This window comes from Colletotrichum tamarilloi (assembly GCF_030869305.1).
Source record: "Colletotrichum tamarilloi strain Tom-12 chromosome Unknown Scaffold_48.1, whole genome shotgun sequence".
Lineage (NCBI taxonomy): Eukaryota > Fungi > Ascomycota > Sordariomycetes > Glomerellales > Glomerellaceae > Colletotrichum > Colletotrichum tamarilloi.
In genome coordinates this window covers 79,624-106,234 of record NW_026849431.1, presented here as the reverse complement: position 1 = coordinate 106,234, position 26,611 = coordinate 79,624, and the positions used below count along the sequence as shown (strand labels likewise).

General features: G+C 53.7%; 10 protein-coding genes across 10 annotated transcripts; 4 read left to right on the top strand and 6 right to left on the bottom strand.

The window, feature by feature from the left end:
* Nucleotides 1–619: 619 nt before the first annotated feature.
* CTAM01_10449 (uncharacterized protein) lies at nt 620–2,449 on the bottom strand (the record flags this gene model as incomplete). Its single annotated transcript, XM_060526464.1, has 1 exon — nt 620–2,449. One exon carries the CDS (start codon nt 2,447–2,449, stop codon nt 620–622), a length of 1,830 nt encoding a protein of 609 aa, XP_060378881.1.
* Nucleotides 2,450–4,373: 1,924 nt separating this feature from the next.
* CTAM01_10448 (uncharacterized protein) lies at nt 4,374–4,880 on the top strand (the record flags this gene model as incomplete). The annotated part of the gene is made up of 1 exon (XM_060526463.1): nt 4,374–4,880. One exon carries the CDS (start codon nt 4,374–4,376, stop codon nt 4,878–4,880), a length of 507 nt encoding a protein of 168 aa, XP_060378880.1.
* A 460-nt stretch (nt 4,881–5,340) lies between these two features.
* CTAM01_10447 (uncharacterized protein) lies at nt 5,341–6,171 on the bottom strand (the record flags this gene model as incomplete). The annotated part of the gene is made up of 1 exon (XM_060526462.1): nt 5,341–6,171. One exon carries the CDS (start codon nt 6,169–6,171, stop codon nt 5,341–5,343), a length of 831 nt encoding a protein of 276 aa, XP_060378879.1.
* Nucleotides 6,172–6,958: 787 nt separating this feature from the next.
* CTAM01_10446 (uncharacterized protein) lies at nt 6,959–7,840 on the bottom strand (the record flags this gene model as incomplete). Its single annotated transcript, XM_060526461.1, has 1 exon — nt 6,959–7,840. One exon carries the CDS (start codon nt 7,838–7,840, stop codon nt 6,959–6,961), a length of 882 nt encoding a protein of 293 aa, XP_060378878.1.
* Nucleotides 7,841–9,101: 1,261 nt separating this feature from the next.
* CTAM01_10445 (SNF2 family domain-containing protein) lies at nt 9,102–12,679 on the bottom strand (the record flags this gene model as incomplete). Its single annotated transcript, XM_060526460.1, has 3 exons — nt 9,102–9,180; nt 9,240–10,322; nt 10,371–12,679. 3 exons carry the CDS (start codon nt 12,677–12,679, stop codon nt 9,102–9,104), a joined length of 3,471 nt encoding a protein of 1,156 aa, XP_060378877.1.
* A 390-nt stretch (nt 12,680–13,069) lies between these two features.
* Nucleotides 13,070–14,245, top strand: CTAM01_10444 (squalene/phytoene synthase; the record flags this gene model as incomplete). The annotated part of the gene is made up of 2 exons (XM_060526459.1): nt 13,070–13,200; nt 13,276–14,245. 2 exons carry the CDS (start codon nt 13,070–13,072, stop codon nt 14,243–14,245), a joined length of 1,101 nt encoding a protein of 366 aa, XP_060378876.1.
* Nucleotides 14,246–14,710: 465 nt separating this feature from the next.
* Nucleotides 14,711–15,257, top strand: CTAM01_10443 (30S ribosomal protein S6; the record flags this gene model as incomplete). The annotated part of the gene is made up of 3 exons (XM_060526458.1): nt 14,711–14,734; nt 14,802–14,833; nt 14,972–15,257. 3 exons carry the CDS (start codon nt 14,711–14,713, stop codon nt 15,255–15,257), a joined length of 342 nt encoding a protein of 113 aa, XP_060378875.1.
* Nucleotides 15,258–15,896: 639 nt separating this feature from the next.
* On the bottom strand, nt 15,897–18,267 carry CTAM01_10442 (uncharacterized protein; the record flags this gene model as incomplete). The annotated part of the gene is made up of 5 exons (XM_060526457.1): nt 15,897–16,329; nt 16,381–16,555; nt 16,605–16,690; nt 17,800–17,843; nt 18,184–18,267. 5 exons carry the CDS (start codon nt 18,265–18,267, stop codon nt 15,897–15,899), a joined length of 822 nt encoding a protein of 273 aa, XP_060378874.1.
* A 1,550-nt stretch (nt 18,268–19,817) lies between these two features.
* CTAM01_10441 (BRCA1 C Terminus domain-containing protein) lies at nt 19,818–22,583 on the top strand (the record flags this gene model as incomplete). The annotated part of the gene is made up of 3 exons (XM_060526456.1): nt 19,818–19,922; nt 20,031–20,358; nt 20,410–22,583. The coding sequence occupies 3 exons, from the start codon at nt 19,818–19,820 to the stop codon at nt 22,581–22,583; spliced, it is 2,607 nt and encodes an 868-aa protein (XP_060378873.1).
* Nucleotides 22,584–23,345: 762 nt separating this feature from the next.
* CTAM01_10440 (uncharacterized protein) lies at nt 23,346–25,455 on the bottom strand (the record flags this gene model as incomplete). The annotated part of the gene is made up of 2 exons (XM_060526455.1): nt 23,346–24,806; nt 24,865–25,455. 2 exons carry the CDS (start codon nt 25,453–25,455, stop codon nt 23,346–23,348), a joined length of 2,052 nt encoding a protein of 683 aa, XP_060378872.1.
* Nucleotides 25,456–26,611: the final 1,156 nt, after the last annotated feature.

The following is a 26,611-nucleotide window of genomic DNA, read 5'->3' as shown; positions in this document are numbered from 1 at the left end:
GAGAAGAATCTGACTGGAATGAATGAAGAGAAGAAATGTGACTGATTTGTAGATGCTCAAGATGAGTAGAAAGACTCTTCATAGGACATGACTTATATGATATGCCACATCACAAAAGTCGACTGCGAAGGAGCGCACGAGGAGTAAGGGACACTTACAATGATTGTTTGTAGCTCCCTCATCCGGCACGGTACCATCATCAGTCAAAGAAGCTCGGCCGGGTCGTTTGTCTCAGGTGCTAAATCTGTAGAAGTGAGGGGCTTGGTTGTTGCTCAAGGTCTTGGGGCATGAAACGAAAGTCTTCCATCAACCATGCCCCAACTGAACATGGAAATTGACAGTTGCTGGATATTAATTCATGCTTCGCAATTATGTGCTACCGCCGTCAGTCTCGAACTCCTGACTGGGCTGGGCTGGGCTACGACATGTGTCGTGAAGAGACGTATTGCCTTCCAAGTATTGATGAAATAGTAGTGCAGTATACGAGCGACCTATGAGGCCTACCAAGCTTCCCGAATGTTATTATACATACGTCTTATGTACATCAACATGCTGCTGCAACATGTCCGAACCAAAACCAAACATGACAAACACCATAGAGCACTACTCATATTGCATCCTAAAGCTCAGCATAACCTGAAGGACCCATCTCTTCGAGCAGCTGCGGCACGGTCTTCCGAACCAGATCCCAAGCCCAGAGCTCCGTGTTATTGAACGGCATCTTCCACTCACCCAGCACGAAGTCCGAGCACAAGGGGCACTTCAGCTCCCGCGGGTCGAATTTCGATCTGCGGCGATGGGATTTCATCCAGCAGTTCTTCCCCACCACGTGGTTCTCCGAGGGGCATTTAACGCGCACAGCTGCGTGCGGATCTCGCCCTGTACCGAGAGGCTCCATACAGATAAAACAGTCCGTGTCGTCCAGTTTCCGAAGCTCCGCCTCCCTGAGCGGTGCGACCGCACTATCGAGGAGGCTCTGTCTGGAGAACTCGTCTTTAAACCTCAAAGATGCGTTGCGTAGGAGGATATACTCGGTATGCTTGTAGTGGCCAGGGCTAGTGAGCATGCCACCTGCGTACGCACCACTCCGGAATCCCATAGAGCCCCTTTGGGTAATGGACACTACACTCCACTTGAACAGGCTGACAAATAGTGTGCCTAGGTCTTGGGGGAGGTTGGCCCTCATGACGTCTGTGTCGACGTGCCAGAATTCTAGGAATATTCGGCTGATGGAAGCGATTCGTGCCCTGGTCAGTCCTGGATCGTGGGCCAGGAGATGCGCAACAAGGTTGGAAACTTGCATGCGCGTATCAAAGTTGGCGGCGACAAAGTCAGCGAACAATGGTGCACGAAAAGAGTTGATTAGAGAGCGTTCCCACTGGTCTCTGCCGCCGAACGAATCGATTTTTTCCGTCAGTTGAGTCGTAAGAACTCTTACTCGGTCCATGATATCAGGGGCACATTTCAGAACAGGCACGGCCGTGACTTGCCCGCTTTCGTGAGGCTTATGGTCGCCAAGGTTGATTAAAAAAGTGAAGTCGGGCTGTTGGCGGTGGAATTCAGTGTGCTGTTCGACAGATGGAAAATCTGGATCGAGCTCTCCATCGTTGGCCGGCCTCCGGGTGTGGGCTAACAATCGATAATTGAATTCATCCGCGAGTCGATTGCCGGTGTTGGCACCGGACCAGAACCCTCGCCAAGGGAAGAAATATGATTGGGAGACAATCCGCCGGATAGCCGCAGCGTTGTTGTGAAGCTCAGTGATCCTGTTTGTATCGAACTCCTTGGTGGCATCGTCTGTTTCCAAGCATTCGCAGTAGGGACCATTTTCGACATGGTCTTTGTTGAAGCGGCAGGCTGTCTCGATTTTGCTGACTCGATTGACAAATTGATCATCCGCATTTCCTTCAAACCTAGTCGGAAGTCGCTGTCCCGCATCCATCAATGCCATATTGAGGAATTCGACCATGGATTTGACATATTGCTCAGTGGCTGCTTGTGCTTCTATGCAATTCTCATCAACCATACTCTCGGTAAGTCGTTTCGGTTTGGTGAAGGGCTGAAGGAATTTGCCGGTGCATTCGTGACAGGCAATATCATACACCTCGGATTGCTTGGCCAGAGCCTTCGGGTCTAGACACTCGGCGTATCTCGGGCTGGCACATCGAATAATGTACTGGAAGGTATGCCGCGAAAACCTTCCCCCTGGAAAACATCTAAAGTTTCTCGTGAGAAGGATACACATGGTAAACGTGAGGGTGGCGACAATGTCGAGCAGTCCGTCAGCAAGACTCAAAGATTGGCATAAAAAGGACAAAAGTGTCAAGCCAAGGGTAGTCTGGTTGTTTTGTCTCTTTAAGAAGGATAACGGTGATGACATGGTATAGCCATAAGTTGCTGGGCTGAGCATCCGGCCCATGGTCTGAGGGTCGAGAGAACCTCGAGTCATATTCAGGCATTGCTACTACATTAAGGGAAGTCAACAAAGGCCAACGACAACCCCTTTCTTTGACACTTTGAAAAGTAGTAGGTGATAATTACCAAGCATCCCGGTTGGGAAGATCTAGAGCCGTCTACATTGGCGGTCGGTTGCGGCAGCACTCGTCAAAGACAATGCGAGTCCAAAGGGAGAAGTCACGACTTTTGCGTATTAGTGGAAAATGACAATAGCAATGGCTCTTTCTGCCAAGTCACAGCACAAAGCCCCCGGCGTAAGGAGAAGGGGCCCCTTGGGTTCTGGTCCAAGCTGCAAGACATTGTGCATGGAAGACACATGGCACTTGCTCAGAATCTCTTTCATGGTATCCAGGTGACGATACCACAGTTTCAAATGTCGTTTGGAGGCAGAGTGTGATGCCCAATTGGGCCAAAGACGAGAGATTGTAGACGACTGCAGGATGCAGCTGCACGGCGGCTCGTGGTGTAGGCCGACTGGCTGGGAGACCGCTGCCAGTTCGCCCTGTCTGTTCGGCCCAGGACGGCCATTTTGATTGGTTTACTTCCTGATGAGGGAATCCTAGACGAATCAGGCCCAAGAAGCGAGAGGCTTTTCTGGAAGAACAAGAGTGATGTTTTCGTTTCGTAGTCGCAATGAAGAGGGTGCGATGGAATGGGTTGGAAAGATGTACTTGAGGAAGAAGAGGCAGGAGGTGGAGGAGCAGCTGAGTCATCGGTCCAATTAAGTAAGCCAGCCCCTCAAGGTCCCCAGGTCTTCTAGCTGAGCAACCGAGGCAGTTCTTGAGCTGTACGTACTTCGCAACTCACTGCTGGCAACAGAAGACGAGGTGGACACGATCCATCGTGAGATCCATCCGTTAACATTCCCCCGTCACCGACTCGCCTCTTTCCCACGATGGAACACCCGCAAGCCCCGCTGCCTACTCCGGACAGGCCTCAATTAGCCTTTGGCACTTGTCGACGTGTTCGATCGCGAGCTCACCAGGGCGGCGGGTACCAATTGACCCCTTGGTGGTCTTGATGCCCAACCAGCCAACTGCGATCTCCGTGTTTGCCTCCAACCGCACCTCCCTTTGCTCACTTATCACGTCCGGTAACGCAAAAGAACGCTCTGGAGGGGCGACTACCAAGCCTTTAAGAAGAAGAAGAAGAAGAAGAAGAAGACCATCTAGCCAGACCAAGACCAACCAGTGCAGTCGCCGCCATCAACAGGAGGCCATCAGCCCATTGCAGGAGAGTGGGAGACGAAAGCCTCACCTAATGTGACTGGCGGAAAGTGACCCCCCACGACACCATCAGCAATAGCTTCGAGAGACTACTTTTGGGCTACGAGCGGCCCGACGAGTGCGGGAACTGCTGCGGTAGGGGACCATCGCCACGCCTACCACCGGTTCATTGGTTTGGCGGCTGCATGGACCGCGCATAATCGCGCCCAGCCTGCTCCTGAGTCTGCTGCATCTGGAGAATGCCTTCGTTTTTCGGCTGCTCCTTCGATGCGGATATACAGTCTTACACTCCCTTCTTCTTCTATTTCTCCTCCGCATTCGCTGCACGATGCCACTCTTGCATATGCGGCCCCTTGTGTTATCCTCTCGGATTCACCACGGAACCTCCTTCAACCCAGGCGAGCTGCCAGCTACCTTACACCGTCAGTGACCCCCGTCCATCTTGCCCATCATCTCATCCATAGCAGCCCAAGGGATTTTGAGCTTAAATATGTCTCGTGGACCTTTGACACCCTATCTGCTACGCAGGTTGTTCTTCTTTCTCTGCTTCCACGTTCACCATGTCACAAACTGTTCTTTTCGTACGATTCCGGTCTCCCTCTATTGTGATACTTTGATCATTACTGTACCATTCATATCTTCTATTATTCGACTCAACAACATCACCGGCTATCTTTCCCCGGATACTGAATGTATATCCCCCAACCCCTCAATGGCCGAGTGCCGAGAAGCTTCGGTCTTGAGAGAGAGCCTCGCTCCCCCGATTTCGAGGTGGCAGCGCGTGCAGTCAAACACTACAATACCGTCACAAAGAGACAGGTCTCGATATCAGGTGGACAGACCACCAACCTGACCGTTGGTGTCACGGTGGGGGTGGCCATCCTCATATTCATTCTGGGCGCTGGAGCCTTTCTCTACTATTATCGAGTGTCTCTCAAGAAGATTAGTCGCCGTCGACATCGTCGTCGCCGACGCCATCACTCCCACAAGTCTTACAGCTCAAGGAGCTCAAAGAGCTCGGCCGACGACGGCCCCGCCTCTCATCCACCTCCTCGAGGGCCGCCCTCCGCGCCACGCTCTACCGCCCCATCTGCCACGCCTGCTGATCCCCCTGCCGGCGCGCCGGCCGATGCTCCAGCCGACCCTCCCGCAGACCCTCCAGCTGATGCCCCAGCTGATGCCCCAGCTGAGAAGTAGTCTTGGGTGGGTGTTACACCCTCACACCGGGCGAGACTCAATACTAGGGAGGGGGCTTGTAAAAGAAAGTCTCAGGTACATTGTGTCCTTCACTATAAAGCTTCAACAAACTGACATGAAAGAAGGATTCTATGACCTGACGCGAGTTGTATTATGCAGAATTTGGCATTTGTCCGGAGCGGGAGTTGGCGAATGAAATTTCCAAGGCGAACCCAGGCGCCACTATCTTTCCTATTGAACCCAGCAGTGTTGTACGTTTGCGGTGTGTATAATCTTGAATCGATGATTGTTGTTTTGGTCTGTGTCTAAAGCAGCTCGACTTATGTATCTCTTGGTTCTATATGAACATTGGTCTTGCCTTTGAACCTCCAACCAGTATTTGGAACACTCGCCTTCTTGCTCAGAAGGGCCGAACCTCCCAACATGCCTCCCTCGGGAGACCGGCTTCATCACTATACAGTTATACAGCCTCCATCTCATTGTCATTCACAATCGCAGCTCCATTACCAGCGGCCTCCCTTCTCAGATCTCGAGCTTCCGGCGGGATACCGCACAAAGAATCAAAGAACGAGTAGCAGCACTCGTTACAAGTCACCTCCCTGTCACCGTGTATATCGTCTTCCGTAGCGAACTGCTCCAGCCGGAAGTTGGGGTCTACGCCCCATCCCATTTCTAATCCCATGTCCTGGCCAGGCGCCGGCCCGTAGTCGATGAAGCCGTCGCCCAGCGGCAAGTCCATACCGGGAACCATGCCCATTCCCATTCCCATACCAGCTACCGGAGCTGGATGCATGGGCATAGCCGTCATGGGAGGCGTAGGCATGAATCGTATCGTAGGCTCTCGAGGCTGCGAAGAATGTTTACTCCTGCGGTTAGACTTGACCTTGGCCTTCCGCTTTGCTTTCTTGCAAGTCTTCTTGGGCTTCGCCTTTCGTTTGGCATGGTGATGCTGATGGCCGTGCTTATGGTGGTGGTGGTGATGACGATGCGTCCACCCATGGACGTGCGGGTGACGGGCAGAATGTACGTGGGCATCCATTTCAGGCTCCGAATGTACGTGATGGATATGAGATTTATGTATAGTAGGCTTGTGAGGGTGGACATGCTGTACTTGATGGTCCATCTTTTTCCGCGGCTTGGGAGAGAAAACGCAGTTGAAGCAGAAGTATATGAGGCTCACGGCAGCCAGGCCTCCGACGAGACAGCCGATGAGCATTCCTGCTATTCTGCCTTCCTCGCCACGACGCACCAAATGACTTGCCGGGACTGGGGATATTGGTATTGGCGCCATGTTAGGGGCGGCCGAGGTCTGGCCTCAGCTGCTTTGTGCCGTTTCTCGTGTTCTAGTCATCGGCTTGTTCGCTGTTCTAGCATCGCCATGACTATTTCGTTTTCCCCATTCATCTCAGAGGGAGAGGTGACGATAGTTGTATGAACCATTTTTGACCTCTTCTAAGCTTGTTAGCATCGTTGATCTACAAAAGCCAGTTTGCCCCAAGCTATATCTTCAGGAGGAACAATGAGACACTTGGAAATAGCGAAGCAAGCGGTAAACCCACAACAACCGGTCACGACAATCTATCTCTTCCAGCCATCTCGAAAAGTGGTTGTTTCAGGCACACCTTCACGATCCCCAGAAAATAAATACCAAACAATCGAATGAGGCAGCACAACGTAGCACTCTCATCAAGCCACCGCACGCTCGGTACCCAGCCATGTTTGCGTTTGCGTCTACGATACAAGCTGGCCATTGCTGACTCTGCGACCTCTGCATCCCAAACACGTGCTTGCGGCAGCTCAGGTAGCAAATAAGACGGGACGGGAGGGAGGCTGCAACTATTCTAGATTCTACATTATCCTACAAACCACACATTTAGCCGTCCATCCACCCCTTCGACCACACCGCTGCCGAAAATTCAAAGTCAAGAGAAATCCGGGTATTGCCTCCGTGCTACTGGGTATTGCCATTCCAAGCCGTCGTCGAAATCATCGCTCATCAATCTATGTACGGAAAAGAGAAACTGGGTATCTCATATACGCACTTGCTCTGAGGAAAACATAACACAGAAACCTCCCCCTCAAACCCTCCGCCGACCGCGCCTTTCCTCCCTCCTCTCCTCCCTCTCCCGAATCTGCACCAAAACAGACCCTATAGCCTCTTGCACCTTGCCCGAGCGCTCCATAAACGCATCGTAAAACTCGCAGTCGGCGTGTCCGGGCTGTCGCTCGTTCAAAGAGATGAGCGTGTTGGATAACGTCTCCATCTCCTCTTTTAGCGGCGCATAGTCGGTCCCGTATCCGCGTCGGCGGCGGCGGTGGGTATCGTCATCGCCGCGATGGTGTCTTGACGGCGAGGAGGGCGAGCCGGGTGCGTGTGAAGGGTACCCGTCGTCGCGGCTGTGGCGTCTTCTCCGGTCACGGTCATCGTCTTTGCCACCACTGCCGTGTCGTCTCCCGTGAGAGCGATCTTGCGAATGCCCACGAGAGTATGAACCGCGGTCTCGGCTGCCTCTTCGTCCCTTGCCATGTCTCCGTCTCGCGTCCTCCTCTTCATCGTCCTCCCCTCCACCGCCACCGAAGCGCTCCATAGCTTTGGAAAGGATGTTCTTGCCCAGGTGCTCCAGCATCTCCATGTCCATATTCGGAACGCCGCCTCTAGCGCGCTCGTCTTCGTCGTGGCCATGGGTGTTGCGTGTGCTAAGGCGCCGGTCGTTTCTGTGTTCTCCTCCATTCTTGTCTTCGTCGCCGCCGCCGCTCAGCTTCTTCATGTACTTTTGTACTGCATATTCGACGAGTCCTCGAGCGAGAGTTTCGATAATGATTTCGATTTGGCCGTGGTTATTGCCGCCTCCGCCTCCGCCTCCGCCCCCACCGCTGTGTCGGTTGCGATTGCGGCTGCCGCGATTTGGGGACGGCGCGGTGTTGCGGGAGCGTGTTAGTGTGCGTAGTAAGCCATCCATGACCACGGGGGGTCGGGATGCATTGGGTTTCCTTGTGCTGGTTGTGCGAATGTGGTAAAATGTGAGTTGAACGAGTGTGAAAGGTGTAAAGAGTGAGCGCTCAGTGGTGTAAGTGAATCACTCTCGGATAGTAAGGGTGCAAAAGAATGAAAAGGAAAAAGTGAGAAAAGAGGAAATGAATCGCTCTTCTTCTTCTTTTCTGAGGCCCTCTTCGACTTTATTTTTCCAATCCAGTAGCTTGCGGGTTAAAGCTTCTTAGCTTGGTCGTTGGTGGCACGGCGAGTCGTGCGGGTGGTTATTGGTCATGTGGTGATGGTGTTTTCTCATGTGATTGAGTGTCCGTCTGCCTGTGTGCAAGTGAGACAGTAGCACTCAGGCGCTGAAGAGAGCTGGTGAGTATTAAGTAGTCAGTCGGTCGCTCTTTCCAACTCTGCACAGGCAGAGGGTAAAATGACTTTTTCTGTTTTCGAAATGACCCGCGGTCTGGTGCGGATTCAGCGTGGCTCAGTTGTCTTTTGTTTTTGGGCAGTGTGATTGATTGTTTTGTTGGTGGTGACTAAATGAGCGAGTGAGGTGACAGCGACAGAGTCACAGACTAGGCGCAGCGTGTGAGGCAACCCGGGGAAAAGCGGGTTATCGTCGGAAAAGTTGTTTCGCTGCCTGAGAGAAATGGCATGTGAACTTTTGGATGATCCTGTGTTTATTCGTGGTTTGCTTCCAAAGTCCAAGAGGTCTTTGGTGGATATTGAAGCTCCGAATATTTGTGCTTTCGGCCTTACCGCGTAGGTATGTGAAGGAACAGCCGTACGCGATGGTCAGCTGGAGGTGAAACTGCGAACGCTTCTTCAACTTGGAAACGACTATCATGAATAATCATCTTCATATCGCGTTGTCCAAAATCTCCATCATCATCAAGACCTCATCCTCAAGACCTCATCCTCTAGGCAAGTGCTTCGGTGCTACACTGAGAGTAATGTCATGCTCGCTCATAGGCCGTTCTGAGACGTCAAACCTAGCATAATACTTGACACTTCTGCATACCCTTCATTCACCGATACATGAGACTGGTTTGAATGTGTCCATTTGAAAATAATTGCGCCGTGTTACCGGCAAGTTCGGGCTGGACCGCCTCTTCCACCGGTGCCTAGCACTAGGGACACTATGTTTATCATTGATCATGCCATCCCAGGCACTTTTCCCCAGCGACGCCTTGTAAATGCACATATGCCAGCCATGAGAACCATTACGTGAGACTTTCTCCTTAGCTGAGAAGCTCCTTGATATCCTCGATCCGCGCAAGCTTCTTCTCCTCGTCGCTCATCATTCCTAAAGACGTAGCACTAAGGGTATCAAGTCAGCAAATACTCGGTCATCCAGCACACCGGATGGGTCTACTCACATAAACTTCTTCCTGTCCTGTACCCGAAGCATCCTTTCCTCCACGCTCCCCTTGACGATGAAGCGGTAGACCTTAACCTCCTCGTCTTGGCCCATGCGATGCACACGATCAATCGCCTGAGCCTCAACTGCGAAGCTCCACCAAGGATCCATCATATACACTCTCTTCGCAGACGTCAAGTTCAGCCCCACGCCACCAGCACGAAGACTGATGAGCAGCACGGTGAATGTCTTTGACTCTTGGAACTCAGTCAGGACCGCCGCGCGAGCCTTCTGCGCCATGGATCCGTCGAGGCGAAGGAACTTGATATTCGCCCGTGCCAAAGCCGGCTCAATCAGTGTCAAGAACGATGTAAATTGGCTGAAGACAACAGACTTGACCCGCGGCTGCTCCCTTCTCAGGTCACGCAGGGCCTTGATCAAAGTCACGACCTTGGCCGAGGAGTTATTCACACCCAAGCGCTGTAGACTAATCTTGGATTTCTTGAACACGTCCGGGTCGTCGTCGTGGCGAACGACCTCGAATAGGTCGCGATAGTTGATCTCGGCTCGACAGTTGGGGCAGGTCGGCACCTTATGCCGATCTGTTTGGTGCTTCATGTAGTCCAGAAGGCACTTCTTGCAAGCAGAGTGCCAACATCCAGTGACCGTCTGCTCGACCATGGGCTCTTCGGCGCAGATCGGACACTCGCTCTCGGCTTCGTCGCGGATCTGGCCGAGGATATGGGCTCCAAAAGCAGCTGTGTTGGACTCCGTTTCGGATATAGCTGCTGTGAAATGTTCAATCAGGGAACCTAGGTCCATGTCGTCCGCAAGACCGGCAGCCATGTCAGCTGCAGCTCCAGCTTCTACCTCGTCCGCGACGAGCTCCTTGTTTCGTACCAAAACCGGGTGGCAACAAGACTGTCGTAGACGCAAAATGTGGGCAAAAATGCTAGTAAACGCTTTCATCACCGTGCCTGCTTCGACGTTCTCTCTGAACGATTGCTTGGCTCTCGTAAAGATGTAGTCGTAAATCTCTCGTTCGGTCTGACTGAGCTCGACATCAACGATTTCAACATGTTTCGGTGGAAGGGGTACCAGTCTTCCAAGGGTTAGCTAAAGTGTGACAATCCAGGGTGCATTCACTTACGGCTCGCCCTCAGGCGTCTTCATGTCTTTGGTACGCCTGAGAACTAGAGGCTCCAACACGGTCTGCACCACGTCAAGTGCCCTCATAAAGTCCTTGGACTCGAAAGGGACAGTGATGAAAGTCTTCCAGAACGAAAAGTTGTTCCAAGGCTCCACACGAAGGAAGCGAACCAGACTGAACAGGTCCTCCAGCTTGTTGACGATTGGCGTTCCAGTCAACACCCATCTGTGTTCGGCAGATATTTCGTAACACGCTTTGGCAGTTTTTGACTGTCGGTTCTTGATGTGATGGCCCTCATCCAGAATGACGCGGAAAAAGTTGAGCGAGAACAGTCCGGTATGAGACGACTTGTCACCCTTTTTAGCCGCAACTTGGTTGAACTCTGACAACACCACACCGTAGCTGGTAATGACCACATCAGGCGCAGACGCTGCGCTCGCGGCACAACATACGGCCTGAAGATTATTGGCCTTTTCGTTGCCATAGTACACGATGGCCTTGAGAGTGCCTTCTTTTGAGGCCTTCTCAGCTTCACTATGCCACTGCGCCAACAATGACATTGGTGCCACGACGAGTGTTGTACAAGGCGCATCTAGCACGCTCGATGAGTTGGAGGCAAGCCTTGGAAGCTCATTGACGGACGTAGGAACACTACCCATCGCCTTGGCTTGCCGCGCGACGTCAGAGCGGTGGGTGTGGACTAGACTGAGCATCTGGATGGTCTTGCCGAGACCCATCTCATCGGCTAGGATACCACCGAGGCAGTTTTGCTCTTGAACAGGAAAATCGAGAGAGAGGTCTCCCGAGTATGGGTTGACGTAGAAATGCTGCTGGTCGTGAACCTGAGGAAGCTCCTTTTCGTCCGTATCCTTCAGTGGCCATGTGTATTCCTCCCACAGAGGGTGCATGCTTGGCTCCCTGTTGCTCTTCTGGTCCTTTTCCTTGGTCATCATCCAATGCAACGCTTGCTTCTGGTAGGGTCTCAGGTTCATAGCAAAGGTATCGGCAGGTTCCGCTTCGGGTGTGTTAAAGTCGAATGATTGGGCCTTGCGGTAAAGGGCATCAAGCTGGTCTTGCTCCAGCTCTTCACCCTCCTCTTGCTCGTCTGAAGGGGGCGAAGACCCGGGTGCTCGATCGGTTGTCTTGGCAGTGTCTTTCTCCTTTTTCTCATCCATCTCTGCAGCCTGCAGCAAGCCTTGCCGTTGGTGTTTGGACGCTGTGGCATTGGCTCGCGTAGGTTCAAGATTGATCTCGGAAAAGAGCTTCACCAACGCCACCTGCCTAAGACGCAGCTCCTTCTCCTCGGTCGATTCTTTCTCCTCGAAGAAATTGGTCGCCCTGTTTTCTGATACCTTGAACCCAGGCCGATGGAATGCTGAGGCAAGCAAATGACACTTCAGCTGGATGAAAACGGTGTCGTTCGTTCGCAGACGCTCAGGGGCATATACGCAGGTACCCTCAAACTTGCATATCTGCTGGTCCATCAACGTTGAGACCCATTCGGCTGTTTCTTTCTCCAACCTGCCAATCTCGGACCCGCTGCTGCTTGTGAACCGCACTAGGACGTCGTTTCGCTTTGAACCTGCAGCTGGGCCACGCGGCGGAGCGTTTGCGACGCCGAACTTCGTATGTAACTTGGACTTTGGCGGTTGGATTTTTTGCCGCTCAATCCTGACTACATCGCCGTGGTTAAGCAGATTTGCCCCGCTCCGTGTCGCCCAGCCCTCAACACCGAGGGAGCCTATATATCTTGCCTCGGGCATGGTTCGTCTGATCGCGGGCTTTGGTGCATCCTCCATGGGAATATCTTGCTTTATGGTGTTGGCCGCGGCTGGTGGCGGTCGAGAAATGGCATTCAGAGCCGGAGATTTCTTCTTGAGGTTCTTCCACGTGCCATCAAAGTACATATTGACGGCTCGCTCGAGGTTATTGTCGCAGCTATCCCGAATTATATCCAGCACCTCCGCCGTAACCTTGTCTCCTATAAAGCTCTCAAAGGTTTCCTGGTCGAAGGTCATGGCGGACTCTTCGCGCTGCATATTTGAAGACGGGCCGGATCGGTTGGAGGCATCGTCGACTGGCTGTTCTACAAGCGGTCCGCGTGGTTTCGAGGGCGAAGACGGGGGTTCAGCATCCTCACTCTTGATTTGGGGCGATTGGTCGTCGACATCTTGGAAGAATCGCTGCTTCGGTTGGGTTGGTGGGGTGGGTAGCACCAGGCTGGACTGATGGCTCAACACATCGTCGTCCGAGGCGGCAAAGAAGCGTCTCCTCTTCGCCGGGGGTTCAGGAGACTGTGGGTATTCCATAGCTGTTCAGGCTGCCGCCATGAAGGTTTCCACGATGGCGGGTCGTATTGGGTGGTGTGCCACTGACACTGAACGAGACGAACCGCCACAAAAAGTTACCTGGGCAAGGGACCTGGGTTCGGAAGACGCGAGGCGAATCAGTCAGCGCGACGGGGCGCGTCGGGTCGTCATGTGACTGCGTGTCTGCTGAGGCAAGTCAATTAAGAGACACCCCGGCAAAGACGTCATTACCCGCAACCACAGAGTTCGACCTCGGAGTTTTAGTGCACTTGCACAGTGTAGCAGCAGCAGTGGACAAAGAAGACGGCCCCACAGCTTTCCATCCAGCTGCAACTCGCGAATTTCAGAAGCAGCACCGACATGGCGCATCACACCAGCGTCTTTTCCTGAATGGATCGCACAACACGGATCGCCGGCCATGGCCTGAGAAGGCTCGTCCAGACCCCTCCACAGGGCACCAGGGGCATTGTCACAGACGCAGACGTCGTCAAGGCGAGGAAATACTGCCAATCGCAGCTGCAGTACGACCGCATCCCATCCCCCGAATCAAGATGTGGATCTTGACCGTTACAAAAGATTCTGACTTTCCCAAAAAGACACAGCGACTACGATGCGCATATAATAAGCCGCCTCGTCCCGGCGCGCGCAACAGACACCTACCTTGCCCTCCGCAGCCTCAACCTCGAACTAGTCCGCCTCCCCGAGCTCGTCTCCAACCCGACCATCGGTCAGATGCGCATGCAGTTCTGGCGCGACTCCATCGACAAGACCTTTGCCGGCGCCCCCCCGGCCGAACCGATATGCGTGCTCCTCCACCAGGCGCTGCAGGACCTGCGCGCGCGCTCGCCAGGCAACGCCACAGCGAGCTCCATCAAGTTCTGGGTGCAGCGGCTCGTCAAGACACGGGCGAAACACATGGACAATAGACCGTATGCGTCGCTGGCCGCGCTGGAGGAGTACGCCGAGAACACGTACTCGACGCTCATGTACGCCACGCTAGCATCGATGCCGCTCCGCTCCATGCAGGTGGATCACCTGGCGAGTCACATTGGCAAGGCGTGCGGCATCGTGGCCGTCTTGCGCGGTATCCCCGTGCTGGCGGCGCCGCAGCAGCAGCCCGCGAAATCCCATGCCGGACCTGGCGGCGGACGACAGGATCCCGCGCTTCTCCTCCCGCTAGATGTCATGGCGGAGGTCAACCTGCGGGAGGAGGATGTCTTCCGATACGGCCCGCAGGCAGAGGGCTTCCAGGACGCCGTGTTCAAGGTGGCTACGCGGGCAAACGACCACCTCATTACGGCGCGGGAGATGCTCAAGAACCTCAAGGCTGGGCAGGACGCCGGTCACGAGTTTGAGCACCAGGGAGAGGCGGAGCACGTGTACGAGCCGGAAGAGGATGACACGCAGCGGGACCTTCGACGAGGGTTCGGAGTGCTGCTTGAGGCTGTGCCGGCGCAAGAATACCTCACGAATCTCGAGGGGACCAACTTTGACCCTTGGACGGTGAAGGCGAGCTGGAAACTGCCTTGGCGTCTCTGGCGTGCGACGAGCAAGAGCCAGATCTAAGTGGCCACAATGAAAACGGCTCTGTACAATTACGTATCGGACGGTGTCACAACATCAGTGGGTTGGCTGTGTAAGAGTGCAGTGTAAGACTAGCTTGGCTTCTGGTTGAAGAGGCCGTGTTAAAAAAGTAATCATGCTCCCAATGAGGCCTAGGTAATCATTTCTCAATCATAGCTGAGTTGAAGCGTAAACTCCATCGAGAGACCCAGTGCTGACATTTCCGTCACCTGGATTGGCCGGCCCGTCCGCGGGGACAGTGCTAATCACCAACCTAATCACGCGCCACACGGCCGTGGCTGGAGCTTCCTTTGCACCCCCACATTTCCTTGAGATCCCAGCGCCAGCCACATTTCGGAAAATTCCACTTTGTGGCGCATGAACTCCCGAAATAATTTGGCAATCGTCAATTGGAGCTTCTTCCGAACCTCGAATCATCCCCAGTATAGCGTCAATGTCGATATCAAGATGTTGTACGAACTCATAGGAATTGTAAGTCGCTCCTCTTATTCTGCTGCCGACATATTCTCTCTGAAATAAGTAACTAACATCATCACAGGTGCGACCGGGCTCCCTCGCCGAGGTGAAAGAGTACGCGATCCCTCCGTCTCTACCCATAGCCCCCTTCGGTCCCAAGACCTCAATACCTCCCGCCATCTACCATCGCAAACCCTCTCCATCATACAAGACCTCAATTCCAAGCCTTATCTAACCAATTACTCTCTACAGGATCGCCCTCACCGCCGGTCAAATCGTCCTCCGCAACGGCGGCGTCATCCGCGGCATCTCCAATTGGGGCGTCTTCACCCTCCCGCGCCCCGTCGCAAAGGCCCAGATGAAGCACAAGGCGGGCCACTACTTTGTCATGCGCTACGACGCCTCATCTGCCACCCACAACGACATGCGCACCACCATCAACCTCGACCCCCGCGTCATCCGCACTGCCCACGTCAAGCTCGGCGACGGCAAGCTCGAGACCATGGCCCGCTTCGGAGACGTCAAGTGGGATCAATGAGCGCGTTTTCAGGGGAAGGAAGAGGAAGACGGCCCCCAGACGTGAGAGGGGCATGGAATGACACAAGGGAGTTCGTGGATCATCACCGCCGCGGATGAAGAGTGGGAGGGTGTACAATTCTCCTTCGCGTGGGAGTCGGGAATCGTGGCTCGCGGGCCTTAAAATGACAGTTGTTGTATGATACGGGATCCACCCCCGAGCCGGCGCCGGGGACGTTTGATTGCGCATGAATAGAGCCGAGGATAGTTCGGAGTGTATAAATATGTGGCACGCCACTGATATAACTTGGACGTAATGATTTACTAAACCACTGCGTATAAAAAGAATATGCACTTTTTTTGCACTCAGGCTTTTGTCAATCTGATATTCGCAGTTCACGACTGCATGCGCTAGGCTAATGCTGAAAATCTCTACCCTTGGCCATGGTATCTGGTCTCCCGACGTAGCCTATCTCTGTGATTTCAGCGGCCTCGCTGTCAATAGACGTCCCGCTGCTATGTACCAAGTGTGTGTGGAAGGCGTGCCGATTTGCACTCCTCCTACCGTCGTCGGATCCGTCCCAGTCATTATCTCAATGACCTTTCGTCGTGAGTTTCGGCCTCATGTGGTGATGCCGATCCGTGGTCTGTTGCAATATTTTTAGGCGTCCAAGTCCATTGTCTCGGACTTGCCAATCCCTCTCTCTTTGCACCAAGCCACGAAGTCATCAATTACACTAGGCCATGCCCCATCCTCGTTCCAGAAAGACAACGACTCATCTGCCATGGACTTGGTCGCGAATTCGAGGATCTGGTTCCACATATCGCGGTTAACAGATCTGGTCCACTTCTCTTCGAGAAACTTCAACCACAGCTGCAGCCAGTCCTGGTTCTTCGTCTTCCACTCCCAACCTGGTGGCGAAAAGAGGACGTTCCAGTAGACTGTAGCAATCTCAAGGTTGAGTGCCTTTTGGGTCGGCTCCTTGCTGGCAACGAAGGTGTGCCGATACACCTTTCTGAAGTAGGCAGGGTCAGTTGAAAGACTGCTGACCAGCGACTTGATGTGAGAGACGTGCGCTTGACGCGTCGCAGCACTATAATCATGTTAGTATACTGGAGGCTGACGCTGGAAACGTTGTTCATACCCAGACACCTTCCAGCCATCGACGAAGCCTTTTCTGGTGATTTCTCCAACAGACGGTGCCTGAAGGAGTTCCATCACGACTAGCAGCTCAGCGTTCTCGATGTTGACGCCCAAGTCGCCGAGGTACGCCATGGTAGTGTCAAGACCCAGTGTGTTCTTCTCGTCTTTTGAGTCATCTGCCTACTGTTAGTCATGGAATCAAGGGGCTAGGCTGTGAGAGCATACCTCGTAGCTTGTCAAACATTTGATTCAACGAAGTATCAAGCGCCGAAGTCGTGGGGGTGGAAGTTCCGCTGGCGCCAGAGAAGTATCTTTAGGAATTGTCAGTCAATGCTTTTCTACAACACAAGAGGCAACAACTCCATAAGAACGTAAACATATTTGAGTTATTGAAGCTTCAAAAGACGCAAGTCGGCTGGCAACTTTGCGCAGGACATGGCACACTGAATGGGTGGAATACCCAGACTGATTCTTCTCCTCAGCAACGAGGTTATTTCTTGATGTCTTGCGTCTCGAAGACCACAAACTCAAGCCTTTGGTAGGCAAGGCATTCTTCACTCCTTTCCACCCCATCGTCTTGGTGCTCCTGCCTTGTCTCGGCGTCAATCAGTCCCAACGTGCTTCGGGGTTCTGGCGCATCCAAGAATGAAGCACGCCGGCTGGTGCGGAATCGACACAACTGATAGAGGCTCGAAAAGGCAAAGGTGTGCTGAATGCCTGTAGCCGTTTGTGACGAGATGCTTAGGAAGATGAAGAGTGCTAGCCAATTTCTCCATACAAAGGACCGTGACCTTCGTGGTGGTCGGATATGAGTGGCACCGGGGTGACAGCCGGCCCAGTCCGGAAAAGCGAGGCACTTGCGTCAACTAGATCGACCAATGGACGGGAGACGGCCGATCAAAGCAACGACGGTGGCGGCTTGCCATGGCAGTTCGTTGCTTTAAGAGCCATTTCGTCCGCGTGAATGTTCCAGGAGCAATTGTCGATCGGCGTCGGCTCGGCCTTTCTCCTACGGTGTGGGCAACAATGTATCCCCAAAGAGTGAACTGTGACCTCGTAGCTGCAGAGGTGCCTCTCTCCGACGGGTGCATTGGAGCAGCGCAACGCTGAGTAGCGCTCCGAGGGGGGTTCGACGGCGTTTCCCCCACAAAGGGCATCTCAGACCGGGCCAACAACCGAGCAAGTCAAGTATGAACTAACGCGGTATCCTTGCGTGCGCTGCAGGTCAAATTGCCCGAGAAGGGCCGGCGCATGATGAGATGAGTGGTTCGGATAACATTATACGGGCGGTAAAAGGCGATGGCAGAAACGGCCATGTCCAGCAAACAACTGGGGGCGAGCGAGACCGAACGAAACGACACAAAACCGCGGCATAGACTATAGGAAACCCCGTGTAGTATATTGGGTGAGTTGCACTTACGCATCAACGGCTTCATTGAGCTTGTATCCGGCGTTCTTCAGGTACTATTCGGAAGCTTGTAGTCAGCACTCCATTCCGCCTTCAAGATCCAACGGCCCGGTGGGCGGTCTCGTCTTCCACCAGCTGCCCCCCTTCCCCGCCAAGGCAGTATCGCGTCGAAGCCCAGTAATGCTTCAGCTACGAGACAGCACAACGCAAAGCAGCGCAACGTAGAGTAGCGGCGCATGACAGGCTTCGACGTTTCGCCGATAGTTCAATAACGAGGTCCACGTCTTGCGAACCGACGAGGACGATGAGGGGTTGGGAAAGCGCATGCGTCGCTAGGTAGACGAGAAACCGAGGCACCAACAGCGATAGGGTATTCTTCTCTGGGCTTGGACTCACCCTTTGTGCAGTTCTGTCACTTGCACCCGTCAACTGAACGAACTGGGTGGTCATCGCCTTCTGGGAGGTCGATGTCGGCGCCATTGTGCTCGCAGCAGCTCTACCTCCGTCTGCGTGTGGCCGTATTGCCCAAAACTATCTTCCTGGTTCGGATGTGGGTTGAGCGAGTCGCGTGACGCAATTCGACCGCTTTCAAGAGTCGGTGACGATGCGACGACTGAGGGTGTCGGCAAGAGGGCAGTACGCTTCGTGGCAGAGAGGAAGAGGTCGAGTGTCAGCCGCTTTTTGAGGAGACGAGGCGAAGTTCGTGCAGGTCAGACGTGACGGGGTGCGTGAGATTGAAGGTCGTTATTGCAGTGGTGTGGTCAGTTGGGAAGGGAGGAGAGTAAGGTGGTGGAAAAGAGCTTCGGAGGGGTGGGAGCAAGCAAGGCTGAAGCCGAGATGGTGGGGTAAGAGCCAACGAGCGATGCCTTCCAGTTTGGTTGCTGAAGGTCTTCCTGCCTATGGCGGGGCAGTCTGTGATTTTTGGGCGGTAAGGCTCTCGCTCCTCAGTGATCACCTCACTCCAAAATGACCTGCCTTGAGGTGCTGTACTCCGTACTTTTGGTGCAATGGCGGACCGTGGACGGCGGGAAGTGGGACCTTCCGACCGCAAGAGCCCGCATCTTTGACCCCGCCTTCCTCATTGGGCCTCATCTTGGAAGGAACATTCTCCCGCGTTTCTATGCGTGCATCTCATACTCACCGGCCTCGTTAAACTCACTGCAAAGAGTCTCAGACCTTCTTCTGCTAATCATTCCCAGTTGCTCTGTCAATCACCTCTATCCTCGTTTGAACTTATCACTATAAGGTACGAAGGCTCTCCCTTCAGATCTCATGCGTGTAAGGTAGACGGTATCATTCGGCAACTCCTCTCATATCCGACGACATAGACACCAGAATTCAATATTGCCTCTTTGAATGAGACTGATAAAGGCCTAATTACTTACGGCTTCCCAGTAAATCAGCTCGAGGCTATCTTTTTCATAAACATACAAGGCTTCATTTCATGTCATGAGGATCACGATGATGAGCCAAGACCAACACTAAGACTAAGACTAAAACAGCTATTCTTGAGGGGCAAGATCGATTGATGTGTGCCCTACAAAATAAAGTTATATTGACTGAGCCATTCAATAAAAAGGTTCCGGTCGAACATTCTCGCAAATCAATGATTAAACGCACTTCCATTTGAGTGAGGTTAGGTGAGGAAGCTGGGGTGAGAGTTCAAGCCTGAGACTCGTCTCGTTGTCTAAGGCACCTTGCTGGTCCGATAATTGCACTGTGTTCTTCCCCAGAAAAGCAACCTCTTCACGGCCTTTATCGTCCAAGTACACAGTGTGAACACATCATGATCAGCCCCACCACGAATGACGTCTACCAATGGCACTTGTTGCGCTTGGCAACTGTTTTAATTGATTGGGCAGGCAGCAGACGCGACTTTTTTCTCAACGCGCCGTCCCGCTGTTGCATGAGGTACCGTACCTTACACCACAGCGATAAAGACCACCTTCTTTGAGAACACCCAACCGTCGACAGGATAGTCAGTCTTGAATGCTGCCTCGAGGACCACATAGCTACCGACATGCCATAGGATGGACTCCCCTCGCAGTCGGGACTCGAGCGAGCCGGCCATCGACCCTGCGCATCCCTTCAAGGGCGTGGTTGTGTGCTGCACAAGCATCCCGCCAGACCAGCGAGTAAGTTGTGGTGATGCACACATTCATTCGCCCCTCTCTCTACCCTGATCCGACCTCTATGCTGCTTCCCATAACCTCGCCATGACCCATCTTCTCACCTTCATATAGACACAAATAGCAACAAAGACTGAAGAACTCGGAGGCATCCACAAGTACGATCTAACTCCCGACGTGACACATCTTGTCGTAGGAGACTACGACACACCCAAATACCGACATGTCGCCAAAGAACGAACCGATATCAAGGTCATGGATGCCAAATGGATCGATACAGTAGGAGATCTATGGATGAAGGATGCCGATATTGACTTTGCCGCTCTCGAACGAGAGTGGCAGCTCAAGCCGCTGGAGACGTGCGGCCATGTGGTCGATGCGGCCGATTCTACTGAAGCTAAGCGCGGGAGTCTGTTGCTTTGTATGACTGGCTTCGACGATCGTAAGCAAAGTTGACTGGCGTTCTTTCCATTCTCAACCTGACCTTTCATAGCCGATCAACGCAACAGCATCATCGAGAAAATCACTTCCAACGGCGGCGCATATACGGGCGATCTAACAAAACGAGTCTCCCACTTGATCGTCCGAAAACCGGAAGGAAAGAAGTACAAGGCCGCCAGAGCATGGAATATCCGCACAGTATCGCTGCCCTGGCTCGAGCAGAGCATCGAGCGCGGCCTGATCCTCGACGAGCAGTGTTTCGATCCCGTCCTGCCGGCCGAGGAGCAAGGCCAGGGCGCCTGGAACAGAGTAACACCAAGGAAGGCGTCCGCAGGGAAAAGATCGAGATCAGGCGCGGGCGAGATTGGGCAGAGAAAGCTCAGGAAAACGGCCAGCATGAAGCTCGGCAGCCAGCGAGACATGCTTTGGGGAGATATCCTCGGTAACAAGCCTTCCGCCGAGTCCGCCGGGCCTGGTGATACGGCGGACAGGATTGAAGTTCAAGACTCTGGCATACACGATCGAATGGTCCAGTCTGCTCCTGACGCAGGTATATTCTCTGCATGCTCTTTCTTCATGTCTGGGTTCGAGCCATGGAAATCCAAAATTCTCGCAGACACCATAGTTTCCCTTGGGGGACAAGTTTGCGACTCCTTCCAAGAACTTTCCACCAAAGGCTATGAAGCGAGATCGACCCGCAGGCTTCTTATTGTCCCACAAGAATCCCAGCCGACAACGCACCTTCGGGTTCCGCCTGAGCACATCGACAAGATCCAAATAGTGACCGAGTTCTTCATCGAGCGATGCCTGCATAACAAAGCTTTTCGCGACCCAGACAACCATATTCTAGGTCGCCCGCTACCAGTATTCCCAATTCACGGCTTCAAGGATATCTCCATCTGCACGGCGGGGTTTAGTGGAATCGACCTGCTGCATGTGGAAAAGGCAATCACACAGATTGGTGCTCGGTTCGCATCACGGCTCAACGACACAACCTCGGTGCTGGTGTGTAGGGCGCTCGCGGAAACGAGGAAGGAGAAGCTGAAATTGGCCCTCGACAACAACATCCCGGCTGTCAGCTCGGAGTGGCTTTGGGAGTGCATGACAACAGGCTTCAATGTGCCAATCAAGGAGTTCATGTTTCCTGAACTGGGCCAGCCTTCTAGTCTCCAGCCCAAGCCAAAGCCCAAGGAGACAACTAGGGAGGATATGAAGCAGGCTTTCCAAAGGACAAGGTCTGAGCCTGTGCCTCAAGCTTCGAGAAAGCCAGCGGCAAGGCACTCTACAGTCGTGGGTGGAATCGACACAACAGCCTTCCTAGACGATGAAGGTCGGCAGAAACCTGCTACATTAACTGCGAAGGTTCCAGCCGTGAGAGAGACTTCGTCGGCAGCCTTTGCGCATCGCGAGACAACGATTGCAAAGGCTGAGTCGACCGCCTCCCTCCAGTTCCAGACAGCCAAGACGCACCAGGCAGACAGTTTTGGTGCTGGGACAGTGCTACCGTCATTGACAGACGCAACGCCCAGCGACTTGAAGGCGGAGCAGCCAGTGAGGCAACCTGTGGGACTGGCCAGAACCACGAGCGTAGCCGACAGCCTGGATGCGACCCCTATTTCTCTAGCCGAAGCGCAAGCTCCCGTCGAGCCCGAGGCTGTTACCGATGCAGCCAGCGAGCAAAACCAAGTCAAGACGAAACCAATAGATTGTGACGAAGAGGAAACGGAGGCGGAGCGCAAACGTCAACGGGACGCAATGAAGAATGCGGAGAAAGAAGACCTAACTTCCAAGCTCGCATCTCTGATCGAGTCGAAACCCAGCAGCGAGAATGCCCCCGATGTGGAAGGCTCAGGCCCGTTGCAGCAACCGACAAGACGTGCCAAACGAATATTTGGGCGTGCTATCAGCAACGCATCGGCAGCATCTAGCGGAAGCGCCGAGTCGCGCATGGACTCGATGGGCCGGACCGCGGAGGAGAAGCCTCAGCAGGAGAAGGAGCAGGAACCACCATCGACGCAAATACAGTACCAGGACCCCGGCGCCCAGCAGCATCGGGCCAAGATGATGAGCAAAATTGCCAGCGTTGGCGGCGAGGGTGCCGGCAAAGCGGTGGCTCCGTCTCCTCCCGTCGTCAGTCAGCCTGCCAGGAAGAAGATTTCTACCATTGGAGGATTTGACTTTAGTGACGAGGCAAGGCCCAATACCAGGCAACTCAGACGCAAGTAGAAAGAAACTGTGCCGGGTTACTTGAACATCGGTATTTGCTTGAAACAATCGAGTTACTTTGCGCGGATTTCGTTTGGATTATATCATCATGAGAGGACAAGGGGGAACGGCTCGCACGTTTGCGAGAAGCGGGCGTGAAGAGGATGGGTGGGGAAGGGGTTATAGCATTGCATAGCATGATAACAAAGGAACATGGAATTGACGACGCCAGGACAGGGTTTGCGGAGTAGGCATAGGAAATTTATGAATTTTTGGGAGGAAACGAGATCATAAAAGCATCAATCTTTGGGGGTATCTCTCATTTCGTGAAGGTATAGTGTACATCTACAAATTCTTAGGGGCTTCTCCCATGCGCTCTCGTACAACTCTCCATCCGCCCCTACTTGTTTCTCCCTCTTTCTTAATACAGGTATCATGAGTTTGCTGTTCAACTTGGAAACAAGTTTGAACAAAAGGAAAGAAAGGTACAAGTCTGTTGTTCGGAGTTTTTTATGATTGCAAAAGATTTCCTTTCCCGTCTCCCTAAATGTCCTGTATTCCTAATTGCTGTTCTCGTCGGATCAAAATGTGTATTGGGCACAGCCCCAATGGTAAACGCTAGAACAATATGTAGAAAGGAAAACAAGGGCGCCAGCTCCTAAGAACGGTACGTTGTTTGATACCGGGGGTCCAAGTCTCCAATCAACTAGCCATCGTACAACTAAAAGACTAGAAAAGACGGTATGTAGGTATGATAGACAGGTAGGTAGTTGCGTTGGAGGATCACAACACAGAAGCTGCCTCAGTGAGGACGCTGAGCAGACTGGCCGCAGCACCACCGATGCCCACGGCACCCAGCGTCTCGCCCCAGGCCTTCTTCTTGTCTCGCCTGTCGCGGTCAGATCGCTCGCGATGGTGACGGCTGGGATAATGGTCCCGGTCACGGTGGCGGTCTCTGTGGCCGTCGCGGTCCCTCTCACGATCACCGCGGTCTCGGTCACGTTCCCGCTCGCGATCTCTGTAGTGGCCGTCACGGTCCCTGCTCTCGTAGTCCCTGGGCTCGCGGCGCGAGGGCCTTCTCCTCCGATCGCGGTCGTCGCGATGGGAGCGGGGAGACGAGGCGTGGGGGTCGAGCTCATGAGGTTGCGGGTCGAAGCGGACGTGGTTCTCGTTCTTGTTCTTGAGGATGGGCTTTGGCTGAACGGTTGCGGCGGGTGACGTGCCCTTTTCCTTGTCTGAGGGAGGGGGAACAATGTAGTATGTCTTGTTTCCTTTCTCCTCGTCGGGGTAGCTGGCTTCTGACGAGTTGTCGGACGAGTCCCACAGGGGTTCCTCTGATGATGAGGTATGTGAATCACCGCGCCGGCGAGGTGAGCCTTGCGTTGCACTACCTGTTGGCGGGGGGCCGCCGTTGTGACGTCTTGAAGAGCGTGCAGCGCGGGCCTCGGCAGAGAGGCGAGCGTAGTTGGTGATCTCTTCACGGCTGAGGACACCGAGGACTGCGACGTAATCTGGGCGAGCCTCATAGCGGACGCCAGCACGCTCAAGGATCTCGGGGGAGATGAGGGCACGGCGAATGCGCGTCCACTTGGCTTCCAGGGGAATATCCATGCCGTAGCGATCCGGTGCAAGACGGCTTTGGGACGTACGTGGGGATGCACCATATGCGGAAGGAGGGCCACCGTGGCTATTGGGATAAGGGATTGGAGGTACGAAGCGTGGTGATACGCCTAGGTTGGAGGGCGAGGAGGAGAAGTCTGCTGCAGCGCGGGCAGCTGCAACATCTGGTGGTAAATAGCGGTTTGCCGGTGAAGTAGATGAAGGGGAAGTACTGTAATTTTGAGCGGCAGTGAGGCGAAGGTTATCCATGCCGTGGTTGATGGTATCCAAAGCCATGAGATCGCGAGTTGAGATGAGGGCGAGAGAGTCGTTGTGCTTATCGTCCGCGCCATGTTCCCGTCCATAAGTGGAAAGAGTACTGAGCTCGTTTGGCATATTGGGAGCGGAGCGCTGCTCAGCCATACGGCGGTCACCCCTTACAGCCGGAGCATACTTGTCGTCATATGAACCGTACGTCTCTCCAGGACCATAATTGTCGCGGCCCTGGTAGGATGCAGGTGTAACCGCCATGGCTGGATGGGGGTATGCGCGCTCCTGGGCGAGGAGACCGCGAACCGAGGGTGGTGCCGTGGCATCATTTCCAGTTGAATGTTCCAGTTCGCGAATATAGGCACGCAGAACCTCCTGTTCAGGTGAGTTAGCAACAGCTTTGTTCCCGTCTCGGTGTTCAAGATCATCATACCTTGTTCTTGCGCAACACTTCCTTTGAGAAGCCCTCCTTCTCCAGCTCGGCCCGGAACTGTTGCCAAAGGTCTTCTTCGTCGTCGCCAATACCGCTGTCTCTCCGAGCAAATAACCTTGCTGCAATGGCATCCACCTTGTCCTTGATGTTGTCCAAGTTTCCGCCTTGTTCGTCCACTACGCGTTGGGCTTTGCTGGGGTTGTGCAGCTGTACTGTATCGAGAAACATATCGATGGCGGTTTCTTGGTTGGCAAGTTTCGTGCGAACCATGGCCAACATGTCACGCTCGCGCTCTTCAAGCTGTGTACTCTCGCCATATTTTTCGATCATGGTTTCGAGCTGCTTGAGGGCAAAGTCGCAGTCCTCAACGAGGGGAGCAAGCTGGCGGTTATAAACGGATGAGGCATCTGAGTTGAGGAGAGAATCTTGGTCTTCGGACTCGACCTTGAGGTGCTTGAGGACCGTGTGCAGGCGACGGACGACGTTGGCAACGTCGTCGAAATCTGGTCCGGATGCCTTGGCGCGACGGTATAAGGCGCGCGCAAAGGCATCAACAGCTCTGAGACTGGGGGGTGAGTTGCCGTTACTCATCACGAGAGAGTGATGGGGTCGTTATGGTTGTGGTCAGGATTGGTGAGGTTTCCTGCTCGGTCGACGAGCAGTGACTATTGTGCGGGTGTGGTTTTTTCTTGGTGGTTGTTGGTGTTGATGCGATGGAGAGGGAGAGAGACGGGAGGAATCAACGTCCGTCTAAGATGGTGCGCTCTTGCGGGTAGGCGATAGATGTATTGGGACGCTGTGTCGGGTGTGATCGACAGCCATACGCAATAGGGAGGGCGGGTTAAGACCAGGGAAAAGTGATGCAAGTCAGGCACAGCAATAAAGATGTGGCATCAGAGGAGAGGCTGCGAGGTTCTAGATGTAGCAGGGGTCCCGGGAACGAGAACGTGGGTGACGGACGGAGGATGAGGGTTGAAAAGGGAAAGGTTGGTCCGCAGGGGAAGATATGAAGAGAAGAAGGGGTCTGTCTCAAGAGGAAGAGACGTGAGAAAGGGCGAGAGAGTGTTGATTTGTGATGTGCAACGTGAGGTCCGAGAATAACAACTTCCCCAAATCCTGTCCTGATCTGCTTCACCGAAAAGCTGGAGTCCAAGAGTCGGCAGGAAGTAGAGTTACTCAGCCCTCTGAGTATCAAGTATTCCGTACAGAGTTAGGAGAAGAGATAGAGAGGCGATGAGGTACACTACGGATACAGATAGACAGGCGGGTAAATCATGAACCAAGGCCTTGCTTGTGTGCTTGTCAAGGTGTATCCAGGCGAGGCCAGCAGAAAACCAAGCGAGGAGCAAAGGAGGTAGGTGGTGGTGACCCGAAACGGGGCCTCATGGCGATATTGTCATGGAACGTACTCGTACGTACAGTAAACCGGATGGCTGACAATGACTTCAACTGTCACTTGTGCCTTTTTGGGAGAGGGAAGAAAAGGCAAGGGAAACGCAGACAGGGGGGGTCAGGTTGTACCTCACCGGTGTACTCTACTTGAGTCCATGGCCTTGGGTGTGGCAGCTAATCATGTGGTCGCAACCCGAGGGCGACTCCAACTCGGCCCCGCGTCGCTTGGGAGAAACAGTCGACTTTGGGATGTACCGTGGGATGGAGGGGGAGCACAGCTTTGACGAGTGCCCTTCTTCATTACACAGTACATAGTAGTAAAGAAGGTGGAGGGGGGCAGACTTCATTGGTGATG